This window comes from Chrysemys picta, chromosome 4 (assembly GCF_011386835.1).
Source record: "Chrysemys picta bellii isolate R12L10 chromosome 4, ASM1138683v2, whole genome shotgun sequence".
Classification (NCBI taxonomy): domain Eukaryota; kingdom Metazoa; phylum Chordata; order Testudines; family Emydidae; genus Chrysemys; species Chrysemys picta.
In genome coordinates, this window is record NC_088794.1 from 102,096,549 (window position 1) to 102,122,427 (window position 25,879).

The following is a 25,879-nucleotide window of genomic DNA, read 5'->3' on the forward strand; positions in this document are numbered from 1 at the left end:
GCAAGAGTTATTTGGAGGAAGGAACAAGAACTGTTTTTTTTAAACACACACACACACACACACACACACACACACACACACACACACACACACACACACACACACACACACACACACACACACACACACACACACACACCCCAACCAACAAGAGTAGGGTGTCTTCAAGTACAAGAGTGTCAATGCAGCGGTCACTGGGGTGTAACAGCTGGAAGTTAGTTACCATCGGTGGACTAAAGAAGTTTAACATTTCTGAGCAGTGGCCTCTCTTCATACAAATGTTATTATTTAAAAACAAATTTTGCGCTAGGTATGTGGGAGAAAGTGTACGACAATGTATTGTATAGTTAATGAGCTACTTGAAGTATAACATGCAAGCTAAGCTTCCCCATATGAAGAACAGCTGGTGGAAAATGAAAGCCGAACCGCTTCAATCAGCAGCAGACTAAAAAGACTCCAAATGTTGTTGGTTTTTTATGAGCTGAAGATTGCGTATGGCCTGCAGTGTAATGGGATCGTCCCTGTATGAAATGCAGATGAGTCTCTGCTGCAAAAGGACTGTGGTCAAATTCTGAAAAGATGGCTGAACACTTCAATAAGGTTCTGAACTGCCCATACATAACAATCAGCATCAGCACTTGATGATCTTGAAGAACTTTCAGTTCAAGACCAACTCTCAGTTTCACTGAGCATATGTGAAATATGGAAAGTTGTCAAGCAAGTGGTAAATGGTGAAGCAGTGAATCCAGCTGGTATTCCTGTGGAGATCTTCAAATATGGAGACCATGAGCTGATCAGGAACATCACTGGCCTCTATTTAAGGTTTTAGGAATAGGAGACTGTGCCACAGAAACTTACAGATTCCAACATTATTCACCTTTACAAAAGGAAAGACAGATGTGTCTATCGATGATGTATCATTCAAGGTCATTGACAAATTTTGCTACCTAGGCAGTGTAGCTTCACCAAATAGAATGATTTGACAACAACATTAGGAAGTACATTGGGGCAGCCAGCAATGCCTTTGGAAAACTTTAGTGTCATCTTTGGAATGAACACGGTGCCAGACTGCAAACAAAAATTGATGTTTGCTGTGCCATCATCATCACCAGATTCCTCTATGGCTGTGATATGCGGACTATCAAGACCACATAAAACACTTGGATCAATCCCACCTGTGAAGTCTACAGTGGATATTGGGAATTAAATGGCAAGATTTGGTTCAAAACACCAAAGTCCTTCAGTGCCGCAACATCACAGGCATTGAAGCTTTTATAATGAGAGCGCAGCTAAGGTGGTGCAGTCACGTGGTCCATATATCTGAAAGTAGAATACTGAAGATGATCTTTTACAAAGAATGGCAGACTGGAACTCATTTTAGGGGCAGACCAAGAAAACGTTACAAAGACTTTCTCAAGGCCTGTCTATCAATGTTGACCGGGGAACCCTTAGGTCATGACAAGGTCCAATAGCGTTCGCTCCGCCACCTCAGACTGAAAAATGTTAAGAGCTTGCTGATTGCTGCAATCAAGGAGAGAAATGAAATCTGTAAAGTTAAAAGCAGCACACATTCATCTACAATTGTCTTCACCTGTGGCACTTGCAGATGGGGCTGCAAGTCTGAAATTGGATCTTGGTCTCATCCCAGGATCCACAATAAGTGACTAGCTCATCCATCGAACTCAGTCGAAGACTCACTCGTATGTGACCACTATTTTTAAAAAGAAATAGTTGAAATAATAATAATCTTCATTTTTAAAGGAAAATAGAATATACACATCATGTGGTATGGCGTTTGTCCCCTAGTTATTTCTTCTCTTCCAATACCACCACTCTCACCTGAGGCAGACCAGCCCACTCCTCTCCTTCCCTCCACAGCCAGTTGTCTGGCTATCTCCACAACTACCCAAAACCTATGTAAGTGTGTCTTTCTTTCTCTTGCTATGTGATGATGATGTGGTTCTTGAGTTCCATATGGTGGATAGAGAGATGGTTCAGCATTTATGCAAAGATTCAGGGATACGGTTTGCAGTTATTTAGGCAGAAGGGTCCAAGTATTGATTAGCAGCCAACAAGCAATCATCAGTGGGCACTAATTTATGCAAACACATGTCTCTGCCTCGTTCCCCCTTTTTATCCCTTCCCTCCTCATTTGTCAGTTTATTCACCTGCTTCTTATTGTCTAAATTGTAGTCTGTGAGCTCTCTGGGGTGGGAACTGTCTTTGTGGTGATTTGTATAGTGGGGCCTTGATCGTTGATTAGGGTCCTTAGCTGCTACAGCAGTTGAAATAATAAAAATAATCATTAAGTAGTGCTACATGCTAGAAACAGTTGTGTGTGGCATCAGGCACTAATGATGATATTTTGCATTTGCATAGCTCTTTGCACCTAAGAATGTAAAAACGTACAGATACATTCATAATTTTGCTAGCATCTAACTACAGTAACTCCTCACTTAACGTCCTCCCAGTTAACGTTTTTTCACTATTAGGTTGCTGATCTATTAGAGAACATACTCCTTTAAAGTCCTGCAATGTTCCCTTATAATATTGTTTGGCTGCCACTGCTCTGCCCGCCCAGCGCTCCTGCTGGGGAGCAGAGTCGGGGTGCGGGGACTTGCCTCGCTCCACCCGCCCGGTGCTCCTGCCAGGGAGTGAGCCAACCCCCGACCTTGTTGGAATACTACTTCTACTGTACTGGTGAGTACAGTATTAAATTGTTTAAAATTATTTAAAACTTACACTATATATGTATATAATGCCTTTTGTCTGGTGGAATTTTTTTTTCCTGGAACCTAATCCCCCCGTTTACATTAATTCTTATGGGGAAATTGGATTCGCTTAACATCATTTCGCTTAAAGTTGCATTTTTCAAGAACATAACTAGGACATTAAGTGAGGAGTTACTGTACCATTGCTAGCATCTAAAACTAATGCTTTAATAGCTAACACTAGCAGTGCAGCTACTTGTTCCCTACTGTGACAGTGAGTCATGCTCTCCCTGCAGGAAAAAATGGAGCCAAAAATTGAAAAAAAACAAATATGCAGATATTAGCATTGTAATGTGTGTTCCATAATCCATTTTAGTACAAGAAGTTATTTTTGATTTATATTAATCCATTCTTACAAAAAAGAAATGAGAGGCAGTAATCACACGGGAGGCAAAATGAAACCAGCTGCATCATAGAAGTCCCAGTTTACATCTGCCATCAGGAAGCATATCTTTAGTAAGGATAAAAGAATCTCAGTTTGAGAAATTCATCTTTTTCACATGTCCTTAATTGGTATTCACCATACATTATAAAGACCCATATGGTAACTTCAAAGTTCATAAGATTATTTCTCGACCTCCATAATTAGCCATAATAACAGCTATATAGATCTCTCCAGAGTTGTCATAAACACGTAATAACAATGTCAGCTAATTGTAGATAAGATTTCACTGTAATTAAATACATAATTTATAGTGTGAAGGAAAACTCCCTTTGTCTGAACTTTGGGTTCATTAAAACCATTCTCAGTATTACCAAAAAGTATCCATCATGTAGCTGAATCATACATTCACATCTCTCCTCAACTGGGAGTTGTGCCCAGCACTAGCAATCTTTTTCAGCTGATTGTATCTTCAGTCTTCTCTGCCAGGTATCCATAATGCTGTTAATACTACTGCTCTTAATGCTTTATACTTACATAGTGCCTTCCCACCGGAGGACAAAAACACTTTGCATATATTAAATAATTAATCTTCACAATATTGCTGTGATGCACTATGGGCTATCTAAGGATTGCTTTATCAACTACTCAGACTTACTGTTCTAAGTTCTTTGCTTTGGATAAAATTCACACAAGTGTAGAGAGCCTGTACAACACGTTCCACACCTTTTAATCTATGTGATAGTGTTTCCCTGGCAGAGGCATCGTGCTAGCTACAAATAGGCTAGTACAGAGAGTTGTTGAAGACAGACCTGGAAAAGGACTGCTGGATCAGATCTCAAGAATACCTAGTGGTTGTAAATGTCTGCACCAAGGTTTGTGAAGGGGCTGTGCTTCCTGTTTCAAGCCATAGATGGAGTAGGAAGAAGGCATAGTGCAGCCCAGTGATCTTCCATAGAATCCTAGAAATGTAGGACTGAAAGGGACCTCAATATGTCATCTAGTCCAGTGCACTACACTGAGGCGGGACTAAGTATTATCTAGACCATCTCTGACAGGTGTTTGTCTGACTTGCTCTTAAAAACCTCCGATGATGGAGATTCCACAGGTAATTTGGATAAAATTCCCTGGGTAATTTGTTCCAATGCTTAACTACCCTGACAGTTAACAAGTTTTTTCCTAATGTCTAACCTAAATCTAACTTCTTGTCCTGTCCTCAGTGTTTATGAGGAACAATTTATCACCCTCCCCTTTTTAACAAACTTTTACGTATTTGAAGACTTATTATGTCTTCCCCCCTCAGCTTTCTCTTCTGTAGACTAAACAAACCCATTTTTTTCAATCTTTCCTCATAGGTCAAGTTTTCTAGGCCTTGAATCATTTTTGTTGCTCTTCTCTAGACTTTCTCCAGTTTTTTTAGGAATGGAGATATCCCATCTCCTAGAACTGGAAGGGACCTTGAAAGGTCATCGAGTCCAGCCCCCTGCCTTCACTAGCAGGACCAAGTACTGATTTTTGCCCCAGATCCCCAAGTGGCCCCCTCAAGGATTGAACTCACAACCTTGGGTTTAGCAGGCCAATGCTCAAACCACTGAGCGATCCCTCCCCCCAGTTTGTCCACATCTTTCCTGAAGTGTGGTGCCCAGAACTGGATGCAGTAATCCAGTTGAGGCCTTCTCAGTGCTGAGTAAAGTGGAAGTGTTTCTTGCTTAAACACTCCTGCTAATACATCACAGAATGGTGTTTTCTTTTTTTGTGACAATATTACATTGTTGGCTCATATTTAGGTTATGATCCACTATAACGCTCAGATCCTTTTCTGCAGTATTCCTTCTTAGGCAGTCATTTCCCATTTTGTGTTTGTGTAGTTCTTTATTCCTTAAGTGGGGTACTTTGCATTTGTCATTGTTGAATTTCATTCATTTATTTCAGACCATATCTCCAGTTTGTCAAGATCATTTTGAATTTTAATCTTGTCCTCCAGAGTGCTTGCAACCCCTCCTACCTTGGTATCATCAGCAAACTTTATAAGTGTACTATATCCAAGTCATTTATGAAGATACTGAATAGAACTGGACCCAGGGCAGGTCTCTGTGGGAGCCACCTGATATGCCCTTGCAACTCATTTATGAACCATTGATAACTACTCTCTGAGTACAGTTTTTCAACCCGTAGTGCACCCATCTTATAGGTTCTTCTAGGCTATATTTCTCTAGTTTGTTTGTGAGAAAGTCATGTGAGACATTATCAAAAGCCTTACTAAAGTAGAGAAATATGACATCTACTGATTTCCCTCTATACACTAGGCATGTTGCCCTGTAAAACAAAGAGATTAGGTTGGCTCGATATGATTTGTTCTTGACAAATCCATGTTGACTGTTACCGATCACCTTATTTTCTTCTAGGTGCTTACAAATTGATAGTTTGATTGTTTGTTGCATTATCTTTCTGGGTGCCAAAGTTAAGATGACTGGTCTATAATTCCCTGGGTTTCCCAGCTAGTTTCACAGCTAGTGCTGGATATGCTGGGGGGGTGGGGTGGGGGAATGGGATTTCTTCTTCCCCTGTAAGGAGTGGCCAGGACCAAGGCAGACCCACTCCCAGAAACCTCCTCCAGCTGCAAGAAGCTCCGCACACCTCTCCTCCCCCTATTTTCTGTTTCCTGTGGCTGAGGAGCAATGGGGAAGGTGAAGCTGCTCCCCTGTCCACCCAACCTCCCTGCATTCAGACTTCCCCATACCCAGACCCCCCCGATGAGCCTCACTGCCCCACACCCAGAACCCCCGCACCCAAACCCCACCCTGCCAAGCCTCATCCTCCCCTGCACCCAGGCCCCCTGCCAAGCTCCACCCCACCCCCCGCATCGAGACTCGCACTGAGCCCCTTTCCCCTGCATCCAGACCACCCCCTGCTGAGCCGCCCCACTCAAACCCCCATCCCAAGGAGCCCAACCCCCCTGCACCCAGACCCTCCTGCCGAGCCCCATCCCCCCCACATCCACATGCCCCCGCTGAGTCCCAACTACTTCACTTGGACCCCCCCTGCAGAGTCCCACCAATCATCCTGGTCCCAGAAACCCCCAGTGAGCCCCTGTGCATCCAGATTCCCCCACTCCACCAAGCCGCCCACACCCAAATTGCCCCACACAGAACCCTCTAACCCCAAACCTGGATCCCCACTTAGCCACTCCACACCTGGATTGGGGGCTAGGGCTGGGCATGCATGCAGGACTCTGTCCCTCTCACTTGCTATCTTGGCGCTTCTGGCACAGAAGCGCAGGGCCCTGGGGTATTTCTGGGGCAGGCTGGGCCCTTGCGCTGTGTCAGGGGTCGGGTGCAGTCTCACCGCCTAGTCCGTGTCCTGAGGGTAGGGGAGGAGTTGGGGGAGGCTGCAGGGTGATCTTCCACCTCCGTGCGCCAGTGGCCTCTCTTCCCCACTGCCATGCTGGAGCCTCCACGTTTATTTATTGATAAATAAAATATGCAGAATTTTAAAATATTGTGCACAGAATGTTTGTTTTTGGTGCACAATTCCTTCAGGAGTACCTAGTCTCCTGTTTATAGATAGGTACTATATTGGCCCTTTTCCAGTCCCCCCCCCCATCACCCACCACCAAGTCCTGTGTTTTGGATGATTTTGTTGTTTAAAAAATGTGTAATCCACCTCTTCTTCCTACTTAGGTGGTCTAAGTAGACCCCTCCATGACATCATCCTTGTTGGGGTTTTTTTACTTCTTTTATCCTTACCTGGGTGTTTGAGTGAATTCCACTACTCCCAATTTACTAGGGGTGAATTTCCCCCCTTCTTTTATAGGATTTAGTTAATCTGGAAAGCATGAACTGGTAAGACATGAGTATATTCTAAATTAATTTTCATTCATACCTCTATTGAAGTTGCATTAATTGTTTCCTAACATTCAGAAACAGTAAATACTTATGAATGTAAGGGAGAAAGACATTTATGACTTTGGTGGTTAGTGTTTCTGGTCTTATGTACAAATAATTAAAGATATTTAGGTCTTAGATCTAAGGTGAGCAATTAAAGCTAAAATGGAAATTGGTATACAAGTCTTATCATAAAACCTGAAGTTATGTTTGTGTATTGAATAATCTTCCCTTATATTATCAGGATTTATTGCCCCCACCAGCCCTGGTTGAAGAAGGTGAAACAGTTCAAACTCAGGAAGCAGAAGCAGAAGTTGAAACCAACAGCACACCAGTGGAGAGTGAAGAGACGACGGTGAAGGAAGAGGGAGAGACGGTGAAGGAAGAGGGAGAGCATCGGAAAATGCCAGAGCATCCAGGAAGAGATAGTGATAGTGAAGACAGTGAAGTTGAGACTGAGACTGAAAAGTGATCTTTACCCTCAATATGTTTTGGGCACAGACTGGAGATGGTGACAGAGCCAAAATAAGTTGGACCTTATTAATAGCTGGCTGTGTAATGTGACCTGTTCTGCATATTTTTCACTGAATATTTCAGTGGACAAATTTAATGATTGGTATATAGTGGTAAATATTAATGGGTACTGAATTCTTATCAGTATCAATACTTTGTAGTTATTCATGTCAAGTGACTAGTGCTTTTCTTTCATTTAGTAAAAATGTTTTTATACTTGTTAATGTTTTGGATAGAAAAAATAGACATTTTTAATGTGTTTATTGATTCAACCATCAAACTTCTAATGATTTTAAGTATTTATCTTCAGGCCCACTTCACATTCACTTTCCCTAACGCTTATATATAAAGTGGACAGTGGAGAGGTTCAGAAACAAACTGCCTATGCTTCTATGCAGAGATGTTGGTATGGGCCCTAATTCAGCAGGATACTTAAGCATGTGCCTAACGTTAGACACGTGAGTAGTCCCATTGACTTCAGTGGGAGTTAAATACATGCTTAAGTGCTTTGCTGAACAGGGACCTCTGAGAGCAGCATAAGACCATGTGCTAGCTGTGTGCTTTTCATTGCTGCCTTCTGCTGCTGTTCTTAGTTTGTCAGCACAGACAATAAAAAAATTTTCATTTTTATTTTGAGAGACAGTAATTGCCCATGATAAAGTAACATCAAATAAAGGTGAAGGTCGTTTTCCACATACACAGGAACTGGGTCTGCAAAACATCAAACACGTAGTGAGACAGTGCTTGAGTGGATTTTCTGGGGTAACTTCCAAACATCCTTCATAAGCTCCTAGGGAGTAAAAGGTTTTCCACTGATTCAGCATCTGCCAACTTGGCAATTGATTCAATTAAGCACACAGTTCTTTCTCAGTAGATTTGCAAACAAAGCAGTAGCCATTGGACCATCCTTCATATTCTTTGCTGGCAAATGAAAGATAATTCGGTTGTGAAATTGCCAGCAGGATTTTCTCAACAAAATATAGACAAGAAAATCGTTCATACTAATGAATTAAAACATTCAAGTTTTCTAAATATCTTTATAGTAAAATAAGACTCAAATGTAAAGAAAAACAATTAGAAGCAAAACTTGCCTCCTCTCCCTCCCCACCCACACACACACCGCCAACATGATGTATGATGACCCCTACCCCCATCATCTTCATTAAAATCAATCTCCCTTCCCATGTCTCCACTATTACACATCACAATATCTAGTTTTGGTACTCCAGCCTTTTTGTGAGGTGCTACATTTGTTTTCTGAACTCAGCCACACCAGCAAATGAATCACTTGAGAAGCGTGTGCGTCTGTCTCCATCCATCACTTTTAACAGAGAGGGAAAAAAATGCACAGGTTCTTTTTTAAATTATCTGCTAGTGGAGGGTGAATGGTGCAGAGTTAAATATGTGGGTGATACAGTTTCATAAACTAACGTGCATATGTTTAATCAGGGATGAATAGTACAACGCCTTCGGGCAACATGTGACCAGCTCAGCTGAGGGTCGTCTTTGCTTTCCAACCTATTTTCTATAAATATTTGAGTGTTTGACAATCATCTATCTTTTTGTTTTTTTTAAATGGAACAGGAGCATGTGGTATTTGTACGTAATTAATGAAGCAACTGAAAGGAGGAAAATTGATTTTTTTTTTCTAAAATAGGTAGTTGAATATTGTAGCCTGATCTATAGATTATGAATAAGAATTTGCAGCTATCACTTTGAGGGTTGACAGGTCCCAAGATCAGGCCTAGTATTATTAAAATTATGATATAGTTGGGAACCCTGATGTGCACAGGTGCAACATTCACACTATAGGAACGCTTTTATTTACAAATAATTAATACATTTAGCAAAGTCACAAACACACTAACTCAATAAGGTAGATAGAGATAATACAGAAAGTGCATCTGAACATCCATACTCTCACCATCCCTTGCAGAACAACCTGAAATGTTAGCCATCATCTTTATCATCACCTTCCTCATCTTCACCAGTGCTCATCATTCTGGCCCCTCCCAAGGCCTACATTTCCCTCTACTACTGCCCTGGGATGCTGCTTTTATAATATGTTTAATGCATGTTCAGTAGGAGTTTTCCCCCTCTTATTTATATTTCCTCCCCTTACCAATGTTAAGGTGTCCTTAACTATCTCAGTAGCAATAAGAGTACAGAGCCTGACTGAATGCCTACAGCAACCGGAGAAGATTAGAAAGAATAAAAGAATGAGAAGATACTTTGGAATGTATTTGCAGACTCACTGGCGACTTCCCCAATGCCTACCCCACACACTGATGCATACAGAGTCTGTGTTGAACTGTGCTATATATGCAGACCCTTCTACATGGTCTCCAGGAGTCTTGGCTCCCCAGTGCAATTTGTACTTTTTCTGCTGTGTCCAGAGTAGGAGTGTAGATTTGCTCCTAAAATGGTGAGGAGAGTTGTGAAGGGGATTGGAAGGGAACCGAGATTGTACTAAACTAATAGCAAAAGCTTGAATTACTGTTTTACTGCATCCTCATTTGGGGCATGCCTCCCTGGGGGATTGAGGGACAACAAGGTAAGGAGTGGGAGGGGAGAAGAATTAAAGGTCTATTAACTTAGAGAATGTCTGCACTTAAAATGCTGAAGCAGTGCTGCTGTAGTGCTTCAGTATAGATGCTATCTACACCAACAGAAGAGGTTCTCCCATTTACATAGGTAAGCCACTTCCCTGAGATGGTGGTAGCTAGGTCAACAGTTAGGTGGGTTTACTGATGTAAATTTTCTAATGTAGGGGGAGTGTGATAGGCTTCATTTCCTTGAAAGGGGAAGGGATCAAATTTCAGAAGTTTGGGAGAATGGATGGCTTACTGAATGGTTGTAAAGCTTTGGCTTTTTGAATCCTTCCATTCAAAGCCGACAGCCGTCATGATTTAAATATATTGAAATCTTTCCTCCAAAAAATGCATATAGTTACTTGTTGACCTTTTTCTCATACGAAAATATCACACACACACGCACACACACACGTCTAAATCCATAATTTAGGTCTTGGTGGCTTGTTTTTGAAAGACAATATTTTCTTGGGATTTAACATCTCCTTTTAGTGTTTGCAGCTTTGTGCTAATGAATGAGAGACAGATAGTGAAATTGAATAGTATATTTTCATTATTTCAAGTTGACTGAAATGCAAACTGTAAATAAGCAGTTTTTACAAAACCCTAAGAGTTATAGATGTTTCTATTTTTTAATGCCTTCCTTGCAGATGCATCATGGCAGGACATTTGTAAGGCGGCCACGTGGTCTATAGATTGGCAGAGGCCCTTGGGTTTTTTCGCCTTCCTCTGCAGTGTGAGGCATGGATCACTTGCCGAAGGATTCTCTGCACCTTGAAGTCTTTAAACCACAAGTTGAGGACTTCAGTAGCTCAGACATAGGTCAGGGGTTTGTTACAGGAGTGGGTGGGTGAGATTTTGTGGCCTGCATTGTGCATTAGGTCAGACTAGAAGATCATAATGGTCCCTTCTGACCCTAAAGTCTGAGTCCTCTAGCCACATCTTTTCCGCTCACGATTCCGTCACCCCAGCAACGGTGGCAGTGGATGCGGCAGTTGGCCATGCCATCCTACAGACTGACTTCTTGTGAGTCCTTGCACCCACTTCCATGCCGAGCACTGCTCTCTACTCTCTGCAATCCATATAGGGACCATCACTTGAAGGAGAAGGGGAGGCTGCTTACTGTAACTGGAGGTTCTTTGAGATGTGTGGTTCCTATTTGGATTCCAATACCTTCCCTCCATACCCTCTTAAAGCCTTAAACTCACCACGCGGCCGACACACATATAGACATTGCTACAAACAGTTCCAGTGCATGGCATGCATGCAGACCGCCTTTGGAATCCAAATAGGAACGATACATCTTGAAGAACCTCCAGTTACAGTATGCAGCCTCCCCCATCCTATTGAACAGTGTTATACTGTAAAAAGCGACAGAGTCCTGTGGCACCTTATAGACTAACAAAAGTATTGGAGCATAAGCTTAATGTTATACTGTGTTTTCTAAAGTGAGACATACCACATACATTTGTAAAAAGCAGATGCATCTGAAGAAGTGAGGTTCTTACCCATGAAAGCTTATGCTCCCAATACTTCTGTTAGTCTTAAAGATGCCACAGGACCCTCTGTTGCTTTTTACAGATTCAGACTAACATGACTACCCCTCTGATACTTGACACATACATTTGGGATGCTGAGTTGGATAGGGAGAGAGAGGTCCTTAAAAATCATCCCCTTTAGCTGAGGACACATACAGGAATACTGAAACAAGAGTTTTGGGAGAATGCTTAGTTGCCAAGGAGTCTTCCTTTTGGACATGTATTGGCTACTGTCTTGAAATATAAATGGACATGGTCCGGTCAGTGTTTTTATTCACCATATTTAAGCATGTGTGAGCTTGAAAAAAATAAGTTTACGTAAAATGACCTTAAACCCTGATATTGGCTGAAGTATCCATACCCTTTAGTGAGTGGGCCAGAAGAACCATCCTGAGAAAGGGAAGGACCTAGATGAGACAGACCCCACTGAATAGTAAAAGTTTTTGTGTTCATTTTCCATGTTGGAAACTTTTTTTCCAATAAGCTCTTTCAAGTGTCTATGGCCCAGGTTCTCAGTGGTATTTAGGCACCTGATTCCTGTTGAAATCAATACAAGCTAAATATCTTTTGAGGATCTGGGCCACAGTCTCATTTGTAAGTTACTTTTAAAATGAAATTTTTGTAACAAGTATTTTTGAAAAAGAATGGCTTAGGCTAGCAAGGATGTATGTTGGAAATTATTACTATATTTTGTGACTCTGGAATTGTTTATAAATGAAGTGAATGTGCCTATGCCCAGTGCCCCACCTGTAGAGAAAATCTTTACTGCAAAAAAGATTGACTTCCAGTTTTATTAGCTCAGTTGTCCTGGTGTGTACCCTAAAGTAGAACATTACATACATGCCTTGTGGGGACTGTTAAAGTCATTCCTTAGCATGAGAATCCTACTGACAAGAGTGAGTATGATGTGCATCTATCTAGATTTGTATATTGCTCTCATCACTATGTTATTTGAGCATGTAACAAGGAAAATTTAGGACTGGGTGTGGGTGGGGCACGTGGTGCTCCGCCTGATCTTTGGCTAAACCAGGAATCTCTGTGGGATTGCTCCAGCCAATGTAATTTAGTAGATTGAGGTGGTCAGCTCAGGATCAGAGGAAAGAAAGGTGTCTTAGAGACAACTTTTTCCCAGCTGCATTCTATATAAGCTTGGCTCAGTTGAGGACTAAGCCCTTAGTATCTGCCATGCTGCTTCAGTTCGCATTTTGAAAACTGCCACATCCTGTCATAGAAATCAATGAGCCAGTATAACCTGAAGGAAATACAAGGCTAAGATTAAAGTAACCTGTGCCCTGCCTTCTCCCCTCCAGTTTAGAAGTGAAACTGGGCTGACTTGGTGCCCTTAGCCTGACTATCCATTGCCATCATTCCTGGACTCCTTAGGCTCCCTCATAGGTACCAAATGATCCAAACATAATTCAGATTCTGTTAGTGTGTGTTCCCATTTGCAAACTGATTCAATCCCCACTGAGCAGGGAGGCTTGTAATGCACTAGGTCCTAATCTCTCTCATGCACACAGCTCAGACTTCAGTGGTGGGCCAACTGTCCTAAATTGCTCCCTACTCCCACAACATTCACCCACTGGCATTCTGTCAGCCTGAACTATGTAATGAGAGGAGGCATCGAGGACAGCTGCTGCTGCTGACTTATCGCTCAGTCCTGTACACAGTACCCTGCTATAAAATTCTGAGCTGAATCAAGTAAGATTTACTGATGCAAAATCAGGATGAGGACTTTAGGAAATGTGTGGCTCCTTATAGTATGAAATAAATTATATATTCTATTTGTCTACATATATACAGGTATATTTATTGGAAGACAGGTTGTAACTGCGAGTTACAACCTTGAAGCAAGCTTCTCTTATAAACCCAAACGTAATGCACCCATCTAATTTCATCAAAATGAAATAAATCCGTCTGACATAGTACATTACACATCTTACCTAAATTCTGTCCTTATTTTGGACAGTTTGGTTCAAATTGGGCAAAAGTTGTTGTAGAGGCATTCTGGAAATCTGAGGGTTCAGTATATGAGGAGCCTTTCAATTATGATAATATTTTTCTAATGCTTTTTTTTCTCTGTCCCTCCTCCCCCCATCTCTGAAACAGGTTTGCCTTGCAAATTACAATTTATTTATTTATTTTTGGTAGCCTTGTTCCAAATTGGTGCCTTTTAATGTTTTAGGAAAGTTGTGAGAGGGAATTATAAAGATATAGAGTAACAGAGAGTCCTGTGGCACCTTATAGACTAACAGACGTATTGGAGCATAAGCTTTCGTGGGCATGCGTCTGACGAAGTGGGTATTCACCCACGAAAGCTTATGCTCCAATACGTCTGTTAGTCTATAAGGTGCCACAGGACTCTTTGTTGCTTTTTACAGATCCAGACTAACACGGCTACCCCTCTGATACAAAGATATAGAGCTGATACAAATAACTATTGTTGTGGTGCAATTATACCTGTTAATATATGTTTGCAGTAAAAATGTATACATTATAAATACGCTATACGTGGTCTGGGTGACATGAGCAGAGGCATGGAGGAGAGAGCCAGAGCTCAGGGACTCCACTGGGGAAGAAGAAGAGAATATGGGAGGAGAGAGCATCTCTGATCTGAACTCAAGTGCACCACATGGGGAGAGGAGACTATTCTAAATCCAATCCCCTTAGCCTCTGGCTCTCCCCATTAGTGCAAAATTCACAGGCAAATTTAAGTGTTTAAAGTAGGACTGTCAATTATTTGCAGTTAACTCAAACGATTAACACAAAACAAGTTAACTAGATTTTTTAAAAATTGCTATTAATTGCAGTTTTAATAATACTGTTACATTTAAATTGGTATTTTATTATTATAAATATGTTTGGATGTTTTTGGATGTTTTTCTAAATTTTCAAATGTAGTGATTTCAATTACAATACAGAATACAACGTATTTTTATTATTATTTTGATTACAAATATTTGCCCTGTTTAAAAAAAAAAAAAAAAAAAAAAAAAGGAAATAGTATTTTTTCAACTCACCTCATACAAGTACTGAAGTGCAATCTCTTTCTTGTAAAAGTGCAACTTACAAATGTAGAATTATTATATTTTTTTACATAACTACACTCAAAACCAAAACAATGTAAAACTTTAGAGCCTACAAGTCCATTCAGTCCTACTTCTCGTTCAGCCAATCGCTAAGACAAACAAGTCTGTTTACATTTACAGGAGATAATGCTGTCCGCCCCTTAATTACAATGTCACCAGAAAGTGAGAAGAGGCGTTTGCATGGCACTGTTTTAGCTGGCATTGCAAGGTATTTATATGCCAAATATGCTAAACATTCATATGTCCCTTCATCCTTTGACCACCATTCCAGAGGACATGCTTCCATGCTGAATTTAAATTGGTATTATATTATTGTTTAACAGTGCAATTAAAACTGTGATTAATCGCAACTATTTATTTTTAATCTCACGATTAATTGTGATTATTTTTTTAATCATTTGGCAGCCCTAGTTTAAAGTTTAATCTCCCAGGATGCACCATCTGAGCTTCTGTTTTGCATGAGGGACTGTGCTGTTGTGGGCAACTGGAGCTGGAAGGCAGTGTTCACAGAGCAGTGGTTGAAGGCATTAGACCTGATGGGGGGGAGGAATTATATGAGGAGTTGCCTTCCAAGCAGAGTGTGTGACAGAGATGTAAGTATATGTGGTTGGGTGTTGGTTGTAGTCTGGATTAACACCCTTTTGCACCCTTTCCACCTTAAAAAAACTGTGTTTTGTTTTGTTTTGTTTTAAGGGAACCGTGCAAACACACAAAATAAATTCTGGGGGGAAGACCAGGTTGAGTCATTTTTTCCACCCCAAAGCTGGGCGGGACGAGGATCTGACTCCACAGATGAGCTCAGTTCCCATCCTCCCAAAAGTCCCCCAGCAGCACCATGTCCCATGTATATCTGAAAGTCTGTGTGTGCAATTTTGTGTGTATGGTTGTCTGTCCATGTGTGTGTCTGTGTAAAGCATGTCCCCGCAGTGTCCTCCGTACAAGGTTGTGTCCTGTGTCACATCACCCCCAGCACTCTGTATTCACCTTTGGTCTCTGTTCAATCTCCCCAGCAGGCCATATCTGTCTCCCTCCCAGCCATACCTTTCTTCCTTAACAGGGAAGGGGCTGCTTGTCCCTGTCCCATGCTATGTGCTGCAGTCCTCTGGGGAGAGGGTTGGAGGAGAAAAGCAGGTCTCTTCTCTCTGGCTCTTCCTGCAGTCTGAAGTGATATTGTCTATATGCTAGGGAACTGAGCTTTTCATTTCTACTCCTCAGCTGTCAGGTAGTGCTGAGATAGCTGCTGCTGCACACAGCGGCATTTGGGAAATTAGAAATGGTCTCCCTTTCCCTTTCTTGCATCCCTGCTATCACCGATACAAATTTACAGGGGGAGAAAGACATTGCAGCTCCCCCACCTGTACCTGAAACTTCTAGGGGAAATGTCCACCTTAACCTCTCCTAGCGGTTGTGCCTGTGGGACAAATATACGTGTAACATATACTGGTCACTTCAAATTGATAGTGTCTTTAAAAAGACTCTTCTCCAGTTTTTGCTGAAGAGGGGCTTTCTGTAGTTTGATTAGTCTCCACCTAAAACTAGAAACCCTAAGAATAATCTGCAAAATAATCAATGATGTTACAATAAAATGAGACACGGTTCACTAATCAAATCTGTAAAAGTTGACAGCCTCTTTTGTAATGTATGCCTCTCTTGTGCTTGATTCTCCCTGTCTGCTGACTTCTCTCCTGCCAGTCTTCCTGAGTCTTTGGAGTTTTCCATCCTCTTCTCTTTGGCAGCTTTGTGTTTGGCACAAAATGCCCTTTTAGCTCTTGCACCCTTGCCCATCTCCTCCTTTTCTTTAGATCACGTTAATTAAATGCCATAACAACTAACCTTCACCTTGAAAACCCAATTTAAATCTGTGTCTTCAGCTTCTCATGATAGGATATAGTTCATTAGACTAAGTCTAAGAACTATGATGAATAGGAGAGGGATTACTTTACATGGACAATATAAATGTATCACCTACAATGCTTGGCCAACTCAAACTTTCAAAGGCAATCTCTAAATTAGTGACAGAGTGTGTACGTCCATGTCTGTCCGTGTGTAAAGCATGTCCCCTCAGTGTCCTCCCTAAAAGACCATGAGACTACAGGGCAGGAGTTCAAAGGTCGGTTCCTAGTTATGCCACTGACTTGCTTTTAGCCTTTGGCCTCACATCAATTTCTGTCTGTTAAAATGGAGATAAAGGGAAGCTTAATTTACTAGGTTCTTTAAAGCACATTGAGATTTGTGGGTGAAATATGCTATCGAAATGCAAAGTGTTATTAATATTACAGAATTTAAACATGCGACTGGGATTTGTATGTGCATTAAGGCCCAACCCAACAAAAGATGTAATCACAGGCTTAATATTAAGATCCCAAGTAATTGCATTCAAGTCAATGAGACCACTCCAGTTCTTAAAGTTAAGAACATGCTAAAGTGCTTTGCTGGCTCAGGACCTAATTCGTACATAGGCATATTCTGTGTTTTTATGTGTAAGAATAAAGAACTATGGGGTTAGGAACAAAATCCAGTGATAGTGAATGGATGCCCCTCAGGTTGCAGAGCAATGAATAGTAGAACACTTCACGGGGTCAGTACTGATATCCGTATTGTTTAATGTACTAATAATTTGAAGGAAGATATGGACAGTGAGTTGATGAGGTTAGCTGGAGACTCTAGGTTATTTAATTTAGTAAAAGCTATGGAGAATTATGAGGAGCTCCAGATGGATTTAAACACATTGGGGGACTGGTTAAGTGTATGGCAGATTATCTTTAACTTGGAAAAATGTAAAGTAACACAAATTGCCAAAGATGGGCTCTGATTTTATAGGATCCTCTCAGGAAAAAAGCTTACGAGTCATTGGACTAAGGCCTTGGCTACACTTACCCGCTAGTTTGACGGCTGGAAATCGAACTTCTGGGTTCGACTTATCGCGTCTAGTCTGGACGCGATAAGTCGAACCCGGAAGTGCTCGCCGTCGACTGCGGTACTCCAGCTCGGCGAGAGGAGTACCGCGGAGTCGACGGGGGAGCCTGCCTGCCGAGTGTGGACCAAGGTAAGTTCGAACTAAGGTACTTCGACTTCAGCTACGTTATTCACATAGCTGAAGTTGCGTACCTTAGTTCGAATTAGGGGGGTAGTGTAGACCAAGCCTAAGTGGACAGCTCAGTGAATATATTTGTATAGATACTGAATAGGATGAGGGAAAGCATGGAGCCTTGAAGGGTCCTGCATATGAGAGTCATGGAGAATGAGGAACAGTTGTCCTCAGTTAGGCTGAGAGGAAAGACCTGAGCAATTTCAGCCTTGCAGATAGAATGGCAGAATTAGGTTGTCAACCATTTCACGTGCCATGGTGAGTCCGAAACATTGAGTAGTGATCTGCTTTCTCCCCCCCACCTCCAAACTGTGGGCATGAGGAAGTCATTCACCAGAGCGACAAGGGCTGTGTCTCCACCATGTCCTGGCCTGAAGCCTTATTGGGATGGATGTTGGCAACAGAAAGGTGTAGTTGCAGCCTATTTTTAGTTAACTTCTCAATTAACTTGCTTAAAAAAGAGAGATTGGAAACTGAGCAGTAATTTGTGAGATTGCTGGCACTGAGTGCTTATCTATTCAGAGTAAAGGTTAGATTCATGAAGCTCTAAAAGACAAAAATGTGTGCTATAATTGGAAGTTATGGAGCTGCTCAGGGAAGATGGGGTTGGAGGAGAGCTAATGGAAAAGGACTCTCTGCCTCCTACGCAGATTAACTCCAAAATTAGAAATATGTCTGTGATATGTCCAAGTCAAGGTTGCTGTGAAAGCCGTAACTATGAATTTTGTGACCTCTACACATTTAATCATAATGCAATCATAATATTGCATTAATATAGTTTGCACTGAAAATTTTATTAATGAAAATAAAAATTCAGTGGCGATTGATGATAAACTGTGATTGCATGAGAGATGGCAATATAAGATTCAGATTACCATGTATATATCTTGAATGTAGGATGTAAAATTTAAATAACTGTGATCAGGGCCAAAGCCTGTAACTGGCATGCAGCTGGGCTACCTGCTGGAATCCTTTTGGGTGGTGGAAGGAAGAAATATTCTTTCTCTGAGCTATTCACAAACAAGAAAAGTCACCTGCAAAATTTCTTATGGCATGACAAATACCTTTTATTTACTTACGGTAATCCAGAGTAGCAAACCGAATTTAATTGAACTTTATTTGGTTAAGGAATAAACACCAAAAGCAGAGGTGTAAAATGAAAGTACCTCGCCAACTACAGAAATGCTATCATATTTGTCTTCTCCCAACAAAAGAAACCATTACAAAAAATCTGAACTGTATCAGAGGAATTTGGAAATATTTAAAGTGAATGTGTGATTGATACAAATACAGCAACGTTCCATTGGGGATTTTGGAGCACTGATTTTTTTTCCCCTCTCCCGTTTTACACTACTTCCATCACATGCCTTCTCCATTGGGCACTATTAATGTCAGGACTGTCTATCACACTGCAGCAAAACCTTTCTAGATCTCAGCCCTGCTAAGAAATACTTGGGACTGAAGGACCCAGACAAAGGACTCAGACTATCATTTAGGATATGTAAGCCAACAGGTCCCTTCCAGTCCATGACCAAGTTCCCTGTTGTCACATAGAATTCCATCCATATATTTATTAAACTTGATCTTAAGCTCCCTATGGATCTTTCCCTCTTCTCCTCTCCCTGAGGTAGAAAAGAGAGGATGTTTACTGAACTGAAATGCTGCTGCCAGAGCCATCACTGAAGACTGTAGGCCAGATCCTCAGTTCTGAACAATCCCCCTTACGCTGCTCTGCAGCATGAGAGACCTAACACTACCATAACAAGGCAGCTGGAATTTCCCCTTTTTTTAGGGGAATCTCTGGCTGGCATGGCAAGCTTTACACAACTCTGTCACAACCCTTTGGACACAAGGGAGCTCTCGCTGCATAATGGCGTTTCTGGATGGCCAGCATAGAGTTCTAGATTCCGAGGCCAGATGGGACCATTGTGATCATCTAGTCTGATCTCCTGTATTACACAGGCCAGAGAGCTTCCCTGAAATAATTCCATTTCGATTAGAGCAGATCCTAAACCAAGCTTGATTTAAAAATTGCCGGTGATGGCAAACCCATCACAGCTGTTGGTAAATTATTCTAATAGTTAATTATCCTCACTGTTAAAATGTTATGACTGTAGCCTTTTACTTTATTTAAGGTTAATTATACTTTAGTAGGTTTGGCTCTAGCGGCTATAGTTTAAAGTTCAACAGAGTTACCTCTGTTTGTTTTATATTTAGAGTTCATGGGAACACATGAAACCATAGGCAAATAACACATACAACTACAAGAGCATTTATTTGTTAGTAATTTTATTAAAATTACTGACAAAGCTATAAATGTTACAGCATATACAATTTCTAGAGATAAGTATAATGAACCAGTTATACCTACAGACATATTTACATTTTTCTAGATGGCCCTTTTTTGGATTGACCCTTAATACGGGAGTGGTTCCTGCTGGAGTTTTACCTAGGAAGCTAAATTTTTCTGTTCTGGGCAACCTTTTTTATACTGCGAATTTGTCTATACCTACATTCTGTGCATGTACATGAAAGTGTCAACCTTCTTTTTCTTATTGGTTTGTGTCCCCTGGAAACACAAGGGACCCTGAATTCTATAGGCTGGGTAGGTTTTTGTTAACATTGATGTACCACCTTTACTCTGTGGTTAGGGCATGTGTTAGAGACAATATTTGTTGTCACAGCATTTTAAAATTTAATTTAATCTTTCCAGCTATACTTTTGCAATATTACCAGTTGGTACCTCTTTTCCATTATCTTTTGGGTTATTTCTTGGCCATTATTTTTGTCTCCAAGGCCCAAAATAGCTAAGGCCTTGCAGGCTTTGGCCTATGGGTTTTTGCATTTCAGCTTCTCTTACTAATGTCTACCACATAGTTCCTTTAAATACTGATCAATCTTATACTTTTATAGTCCTACAAATTAACTCTAATTAACATACAGCGAATATATGTAATATAACATATTGATTAATCAGAACAGAACACGATAAATGGATACTAAACTAAAATCATCAGCCACTTCCCCCCCTTGACAGGGTGTGTGCTATCTTGTTATTAAGAAATGATTAGATAATAAGAACCCTGTTACATGCATATGACAGTAATGATTAATACCTAAACACATCAATTACATTTGTTATGTGCTAAAGTATTATATGTAATTTAAATTTATGCCTAAATATTATATGTAACAACTTTATTTGCACGCCATTCTTTTATATTATTAGGGATTGGGGTTGGGTTTTTTTAGGGACTTTTGCAATTGGGGGAGCAATTGCTCCTCTGCATTGTGGTACATAGTTACAATTATATGGAGCTTTTTGGGACTTGATGTTCACTTATACTTTGCATTTTTTATAAGTTTTAACTTCCTTATGTACTTTTTTATATTCGCTTTGGCTGCTGCTGGGGCTGTGACAGTTGACAACAAGGGAAAGGAAACAGGCTAAGTTATACGCGGCAGGGGGTTAACCCTTCTTGTGCGTAGTGATTTAAGTTTTCCTTTCATGTGACATAGGGCAAGGATGGTGCACATAGTAAGGATACTGTGACCAGCAATTCATCCTTTTCATTCAATTTTCATTTCTTTAGGTGTAGTATCTTTTGAACTGCCACTATTTAAAGCTTTTTGCGTTATTTATGTTACTAATTTTAATTGTGAATTTTTTTTTAACAATTGTTTTAGCTGTAAGGTTAGTGGTGGTATATATGCACGAAAAACTGGAGTACTTTGTTTAGTTAAATCCTGATAATTAGGGTTACTTAGAATAACAGTTATTTTTAAAAGTGGGCATTGGAGATATTGTTGTATGACCAATTGTTGTAGGCACTTGTGGTTTAAAACAAAAATTTGGATTTGTGACCATACATTTACGTTGACCATGCTAGAATTTTTTTTATGATTAGTTACTATGCAATACTGCCCTTCTTTTGCATACGCTATTTGTTCGATAGGATATTTCGATTTAGTTAGTTGTACTGGACATGGTATTTGTGTTGCATTCATGCCCGTAAATCTTGTTGATACCTTTCCAGCTGACTACATAGTGGAGTTATTACCTTAAACACATTACGCTTACAGATTCATTGATGCCCCTTTTGAGAGTAACAAGCCATCTGCAGGACTTCTCGTGTTTGGGTATTGTGATGATACACTATCAGCTTGTTACATGATACACTTGCATTTATTTTTTATAAATATTGTTTTTTAGGTGACCTATGGACTGGACGGTAGCTGATTGGTCAAACACATTTTTATCTGGATTGAACACTTTATCTGGGTAGCTATAAAGTGAATGAAACACATAAGAATTGTGACATGTCATAAAGTTTCCTTAAATAACATGTATTATGATTTGGATGTGGTGTCACAGATCCCAAGTTTTTTATTGCCCCGAATGATTGTGGGTTTTTTTTCCTTTTTTTTTTTTTTTTTTACAGTTCATTTGGCATTTTTTTTCTCACTTTTGAATACATTATGGGCAATACCAATTTAAAATGCGCTGGTTTTTAATTTTGGTACCTTTTTAGTTTTAAGAACAGTAAGGTATTCTTAATAGTATTGATTACTTATTTTTTATATGCTGAACAAATAATTTTTTCCCAAGATAATGATTTTTGTTCTGATCATTATTAAAGTTTACCAATTGATTGATTTTTTTTTGTTTGTTTTATTAAACAATTTAGTGATTTCATGCACATTATATACTGTAAATAGTTCCTTGGTTGATAAGCCATAAATTCCTTTTAACATTGAATTAATTACTTGATTAGCTTCTTCCTGAATTACGTAATTGATATGCTTTTTTATTTTTTTAACATTCACTTTATTCCAAATTGACATGTCGGTATGAAACAATCCTGTTATACTATTTAGAATTTCCAAAGTATTTGTTTTTTGTTTTCTTTTAGGAGCATACAGATTACTGTGTATCTCCAAACCCAAATTATCAATGTCCTGTACCAGTTGTTGATAAGCAGTAATCTTATCCACAAGGAGTACTGGAAAAAAAGATGCCACTTGGGTGTCTTTACAATAACAAAATTAGCTCATTTGCCAACGAGATAAATTTAACACAACAGGGATATACATGAATTGTATTTGATTGGTTAATACCCCTGACATAGGTGTGGCAGTGAGACCACTAACAGGGCTTTTCTGCAATTCTGGACATTCCACTGAATTCTGTGAATTATGCGTTTGGTTTTTTTTTCACTATTATTGCCTGTACCTCCACTTTGAATTATAATAACTTTGACTTTATCCAAAACCTTAATTTTGATACAGGCTTCTTTCTTATTTTTATGATTGATTATTGCTTCACATTTTACCGAGCTTTGACATTTGATTTTTTTTCCCCATGGTTCATACTGAATTCCATTACTGATTGACAAAAAGTGATTTTTCCCTGGAATATATGTTTTACATTCTTCCCTCCTAGATTCCTCCAGGAAGGGGGAGATTTGTTGACAATTTACATAAGGCATGTATTCATTTTCTTTTATATTATATGCAAGAATAATATGTTTCCCTATTATTTCTTTAACATGTTGTTAAAATTTGTTATGAGTGGTTTGATGAAGTGTTTGGCTGCCTAATTTTTTTTGGGGGGGGGGGGGGGCAAATAGTGTACATACCATTCTCCACGTATTTGAACCTTCAGTGGGAAATGTTTCCATAATACCAATTTTTGCCCTTCTTTTAATACCATATGTAATTCCAATTTTTACAAACCTGACATATGATTTGGTACCTTATGCATTGTTACAGTTGTACTATTAGTCCATCCAGTAAACAAAGTTTTATTTCGAGTTTTAGATATAAACTGTTCTTGGTTTGGTTGATAATTCTATTTAAAGAAAATTTTAGTTGCCAGACATGGTATTTCAAATTGATCTTGGCCTGGTTTCGTTCTTTTTCATACCCAAATTACTGTTATTTGCAAATCTTTAGCTTCAATAGGCAAATTTGAGTTCTGTCCCAACGCAACATTTTGATTTACACTAACGGTTTGTGTTTTTTGTGGTGAAAGTTGTGATTCAGTTTGGATGGCAGCATTCAAGCAGAAGTATAGGATTAGTGTCGTTGAGCTTTGATTTTTTCTAGTTTCTGTTGCTGGGATGATTGTACTGGCTTTCTTGCGCAATTATTGTTTCTGGTTGCTGCGCCTGTGGAGAAATATTTTTTTCCAGCACAGTTTCAACAGATTTGCATAGTAGAATTTATTAACTTTTTTGTTTCCCTGTAAGATTCTAATTTTATACACAGAGGTAAATGCCTGTAACAGGAGGGTGCAGCAGTGAGCCCGGAAAGGCACTAAGGAACCCCACAGGGGGCTGCTGTAACGGGAGGGCGCAGCAGTGAGCTTGGAGAGGTGCTAAGGGACCCAACGGAGGCTGCTGTAATGGAAGGGTGCTAAGGGACCCTGGCAAGGTGCTAGGGGACCCTAGCGGGGGCCGATGAAAATCCTGAGTCACTAGTTTTGGTTCACTCCCCTAGGATCTCAACAACTTCATGGAGAAGCTGATGATGGTGAACCTGTATGCCCCCTCCCCCAACAGTGCCATGAAGTGTAAAGCCGGGGAGATAGCAGATGCGAGGCGGTGGGGAAGGGGAGTGTCAGGGGCTTTCCTGGGTGGACCTTGTGGAATCAGAAGCTCTTGGAAGCAGTGTGTCTCCTCTTCCTGTGGAATCAGCCTATCTCCTCAGGCAGAGCAATTCCCAGACTCTCCTGGCTCCACCCCTGTGGTACTAACAGTTCAACTGCTTCTGGTGCTTGTATAAGGCACTGCCGTGCCCAGGGCTGGGGGCCCTGGAGTATACCTGCTGCGGGCAGGCTACACCCTCCTTGCTCATTCTCACCCCTGCTTCCACGCACCCTGTTTGATTGCTTCACACAATGCACAGTCAACCTGTGGAACTCTTTGCCAGAGGATGTTGTGAAGGCCAAAACTATAACGGTTCAAAAAAAACCCTAGATAAATTCATGGAGGATAGGTCCATCAGTAGCTATTAGCTAGGATGGGCAGGGATGGTGTCCCTAGCCTCTGTTTGCCAGAAGCTGGGAATGCATGACAGAGGATGAATCTCTTGATGATTACCTGTTCTGTTCACTCTCTCTGGGGCACCTGGCATTGGCCACTGTCAGAAGACAGAATACTGGGCTAGATGGACCTTTGGTCTCACCCAGTATGGCCGCTCTCATCTTCTTATGTTCTTCTGAGGTACTGAGTCTATTCACGATAACATGTGGCCCAGTCCATTGATGGAAAATTGTGTTCAGGTACAGCATAAGATAACTTGGTCTCCAATTTCCCAAGCATTTTTTCTTTGATTCTTATTAAAATAGGTTTTGCCTTTTGTTTGAATTTTTCCAATTTGACAGCTACCTGCAAGTGGATCTGATATGAATGTTTTTGTAATGCTTGCAGATAGGTTTTTAGTTTGATTTTCTTTAGCTGTGTGCCACTGGTATGCCACAAAAGATGTTTAGGCATTGGCATAGTTTGTCCAGTTATTACATCAAATAGTGTATGAGCTGTGGAGGCAGCTGGAGTCTCCCTGAGTGCCATTAAAATGAGCGGAATTAGGGTGTTCCTATTGTGTCATCTACCTGTGTTCGCAGCATGAGTTTGATGGTGTGATTTGTTTACTCTACCATCCCTGATGATTGAGATCTGTACAAAATATGCAATTTTTGTTGCACTTCCAACAATTGTAGGCATTTTTGGAACACTTGTCCAGTAAAATGTGTTTCTCTGTCTGACACTACCCTAGCAGGGAGTTCCCAGCGAGAAAAGACTTGTTTCATTAAAAAGCAACAGAGGGTCCTGTGGCACCTTTGAGACTAACAGAAGTACTGGGAGCATAAGCTTTCGTGGGTAAGAACCTCACTTCTTCAGATGCAAGAAGTGAGGTTCTTACCCACGAAAGCTTATGCTCCCAGTACTTCTGTTAGTCTCAAAGGTGCCACAGGACCCTCTGTTGCTTTTTACAGATTCAGACTAACACGGCTACCCCT

At 40.5% G+C, this 25,879-nt stretch overlaps 1 protein-coding gene across 1 annotated transcript in view; it reads left to right on the forward strand.

The window, feature by feature from the left end:
* Positions 1-8,180, forward strand: part of AQR (aquarius intron-binding spliceosomal factor) — a 108,234-nt gene extending 100,054 nt beyond the window's left edge. Inside the window, exon 35 of the mRNA XM_005299972.3 lies at positions 7,282-8,180. Within this exon, the coding sequence (XP_005300029.1) occupies positions 7,282-7,509 (228 nt within the window). The 3' untranslated portion in view covers positions 7,510-8,180. The remainder of the gene's footprint in view (positions 1-7,281) is intronic.
* Positions 8,181-25,879: the final 17,699 nt, after the last annotated feature.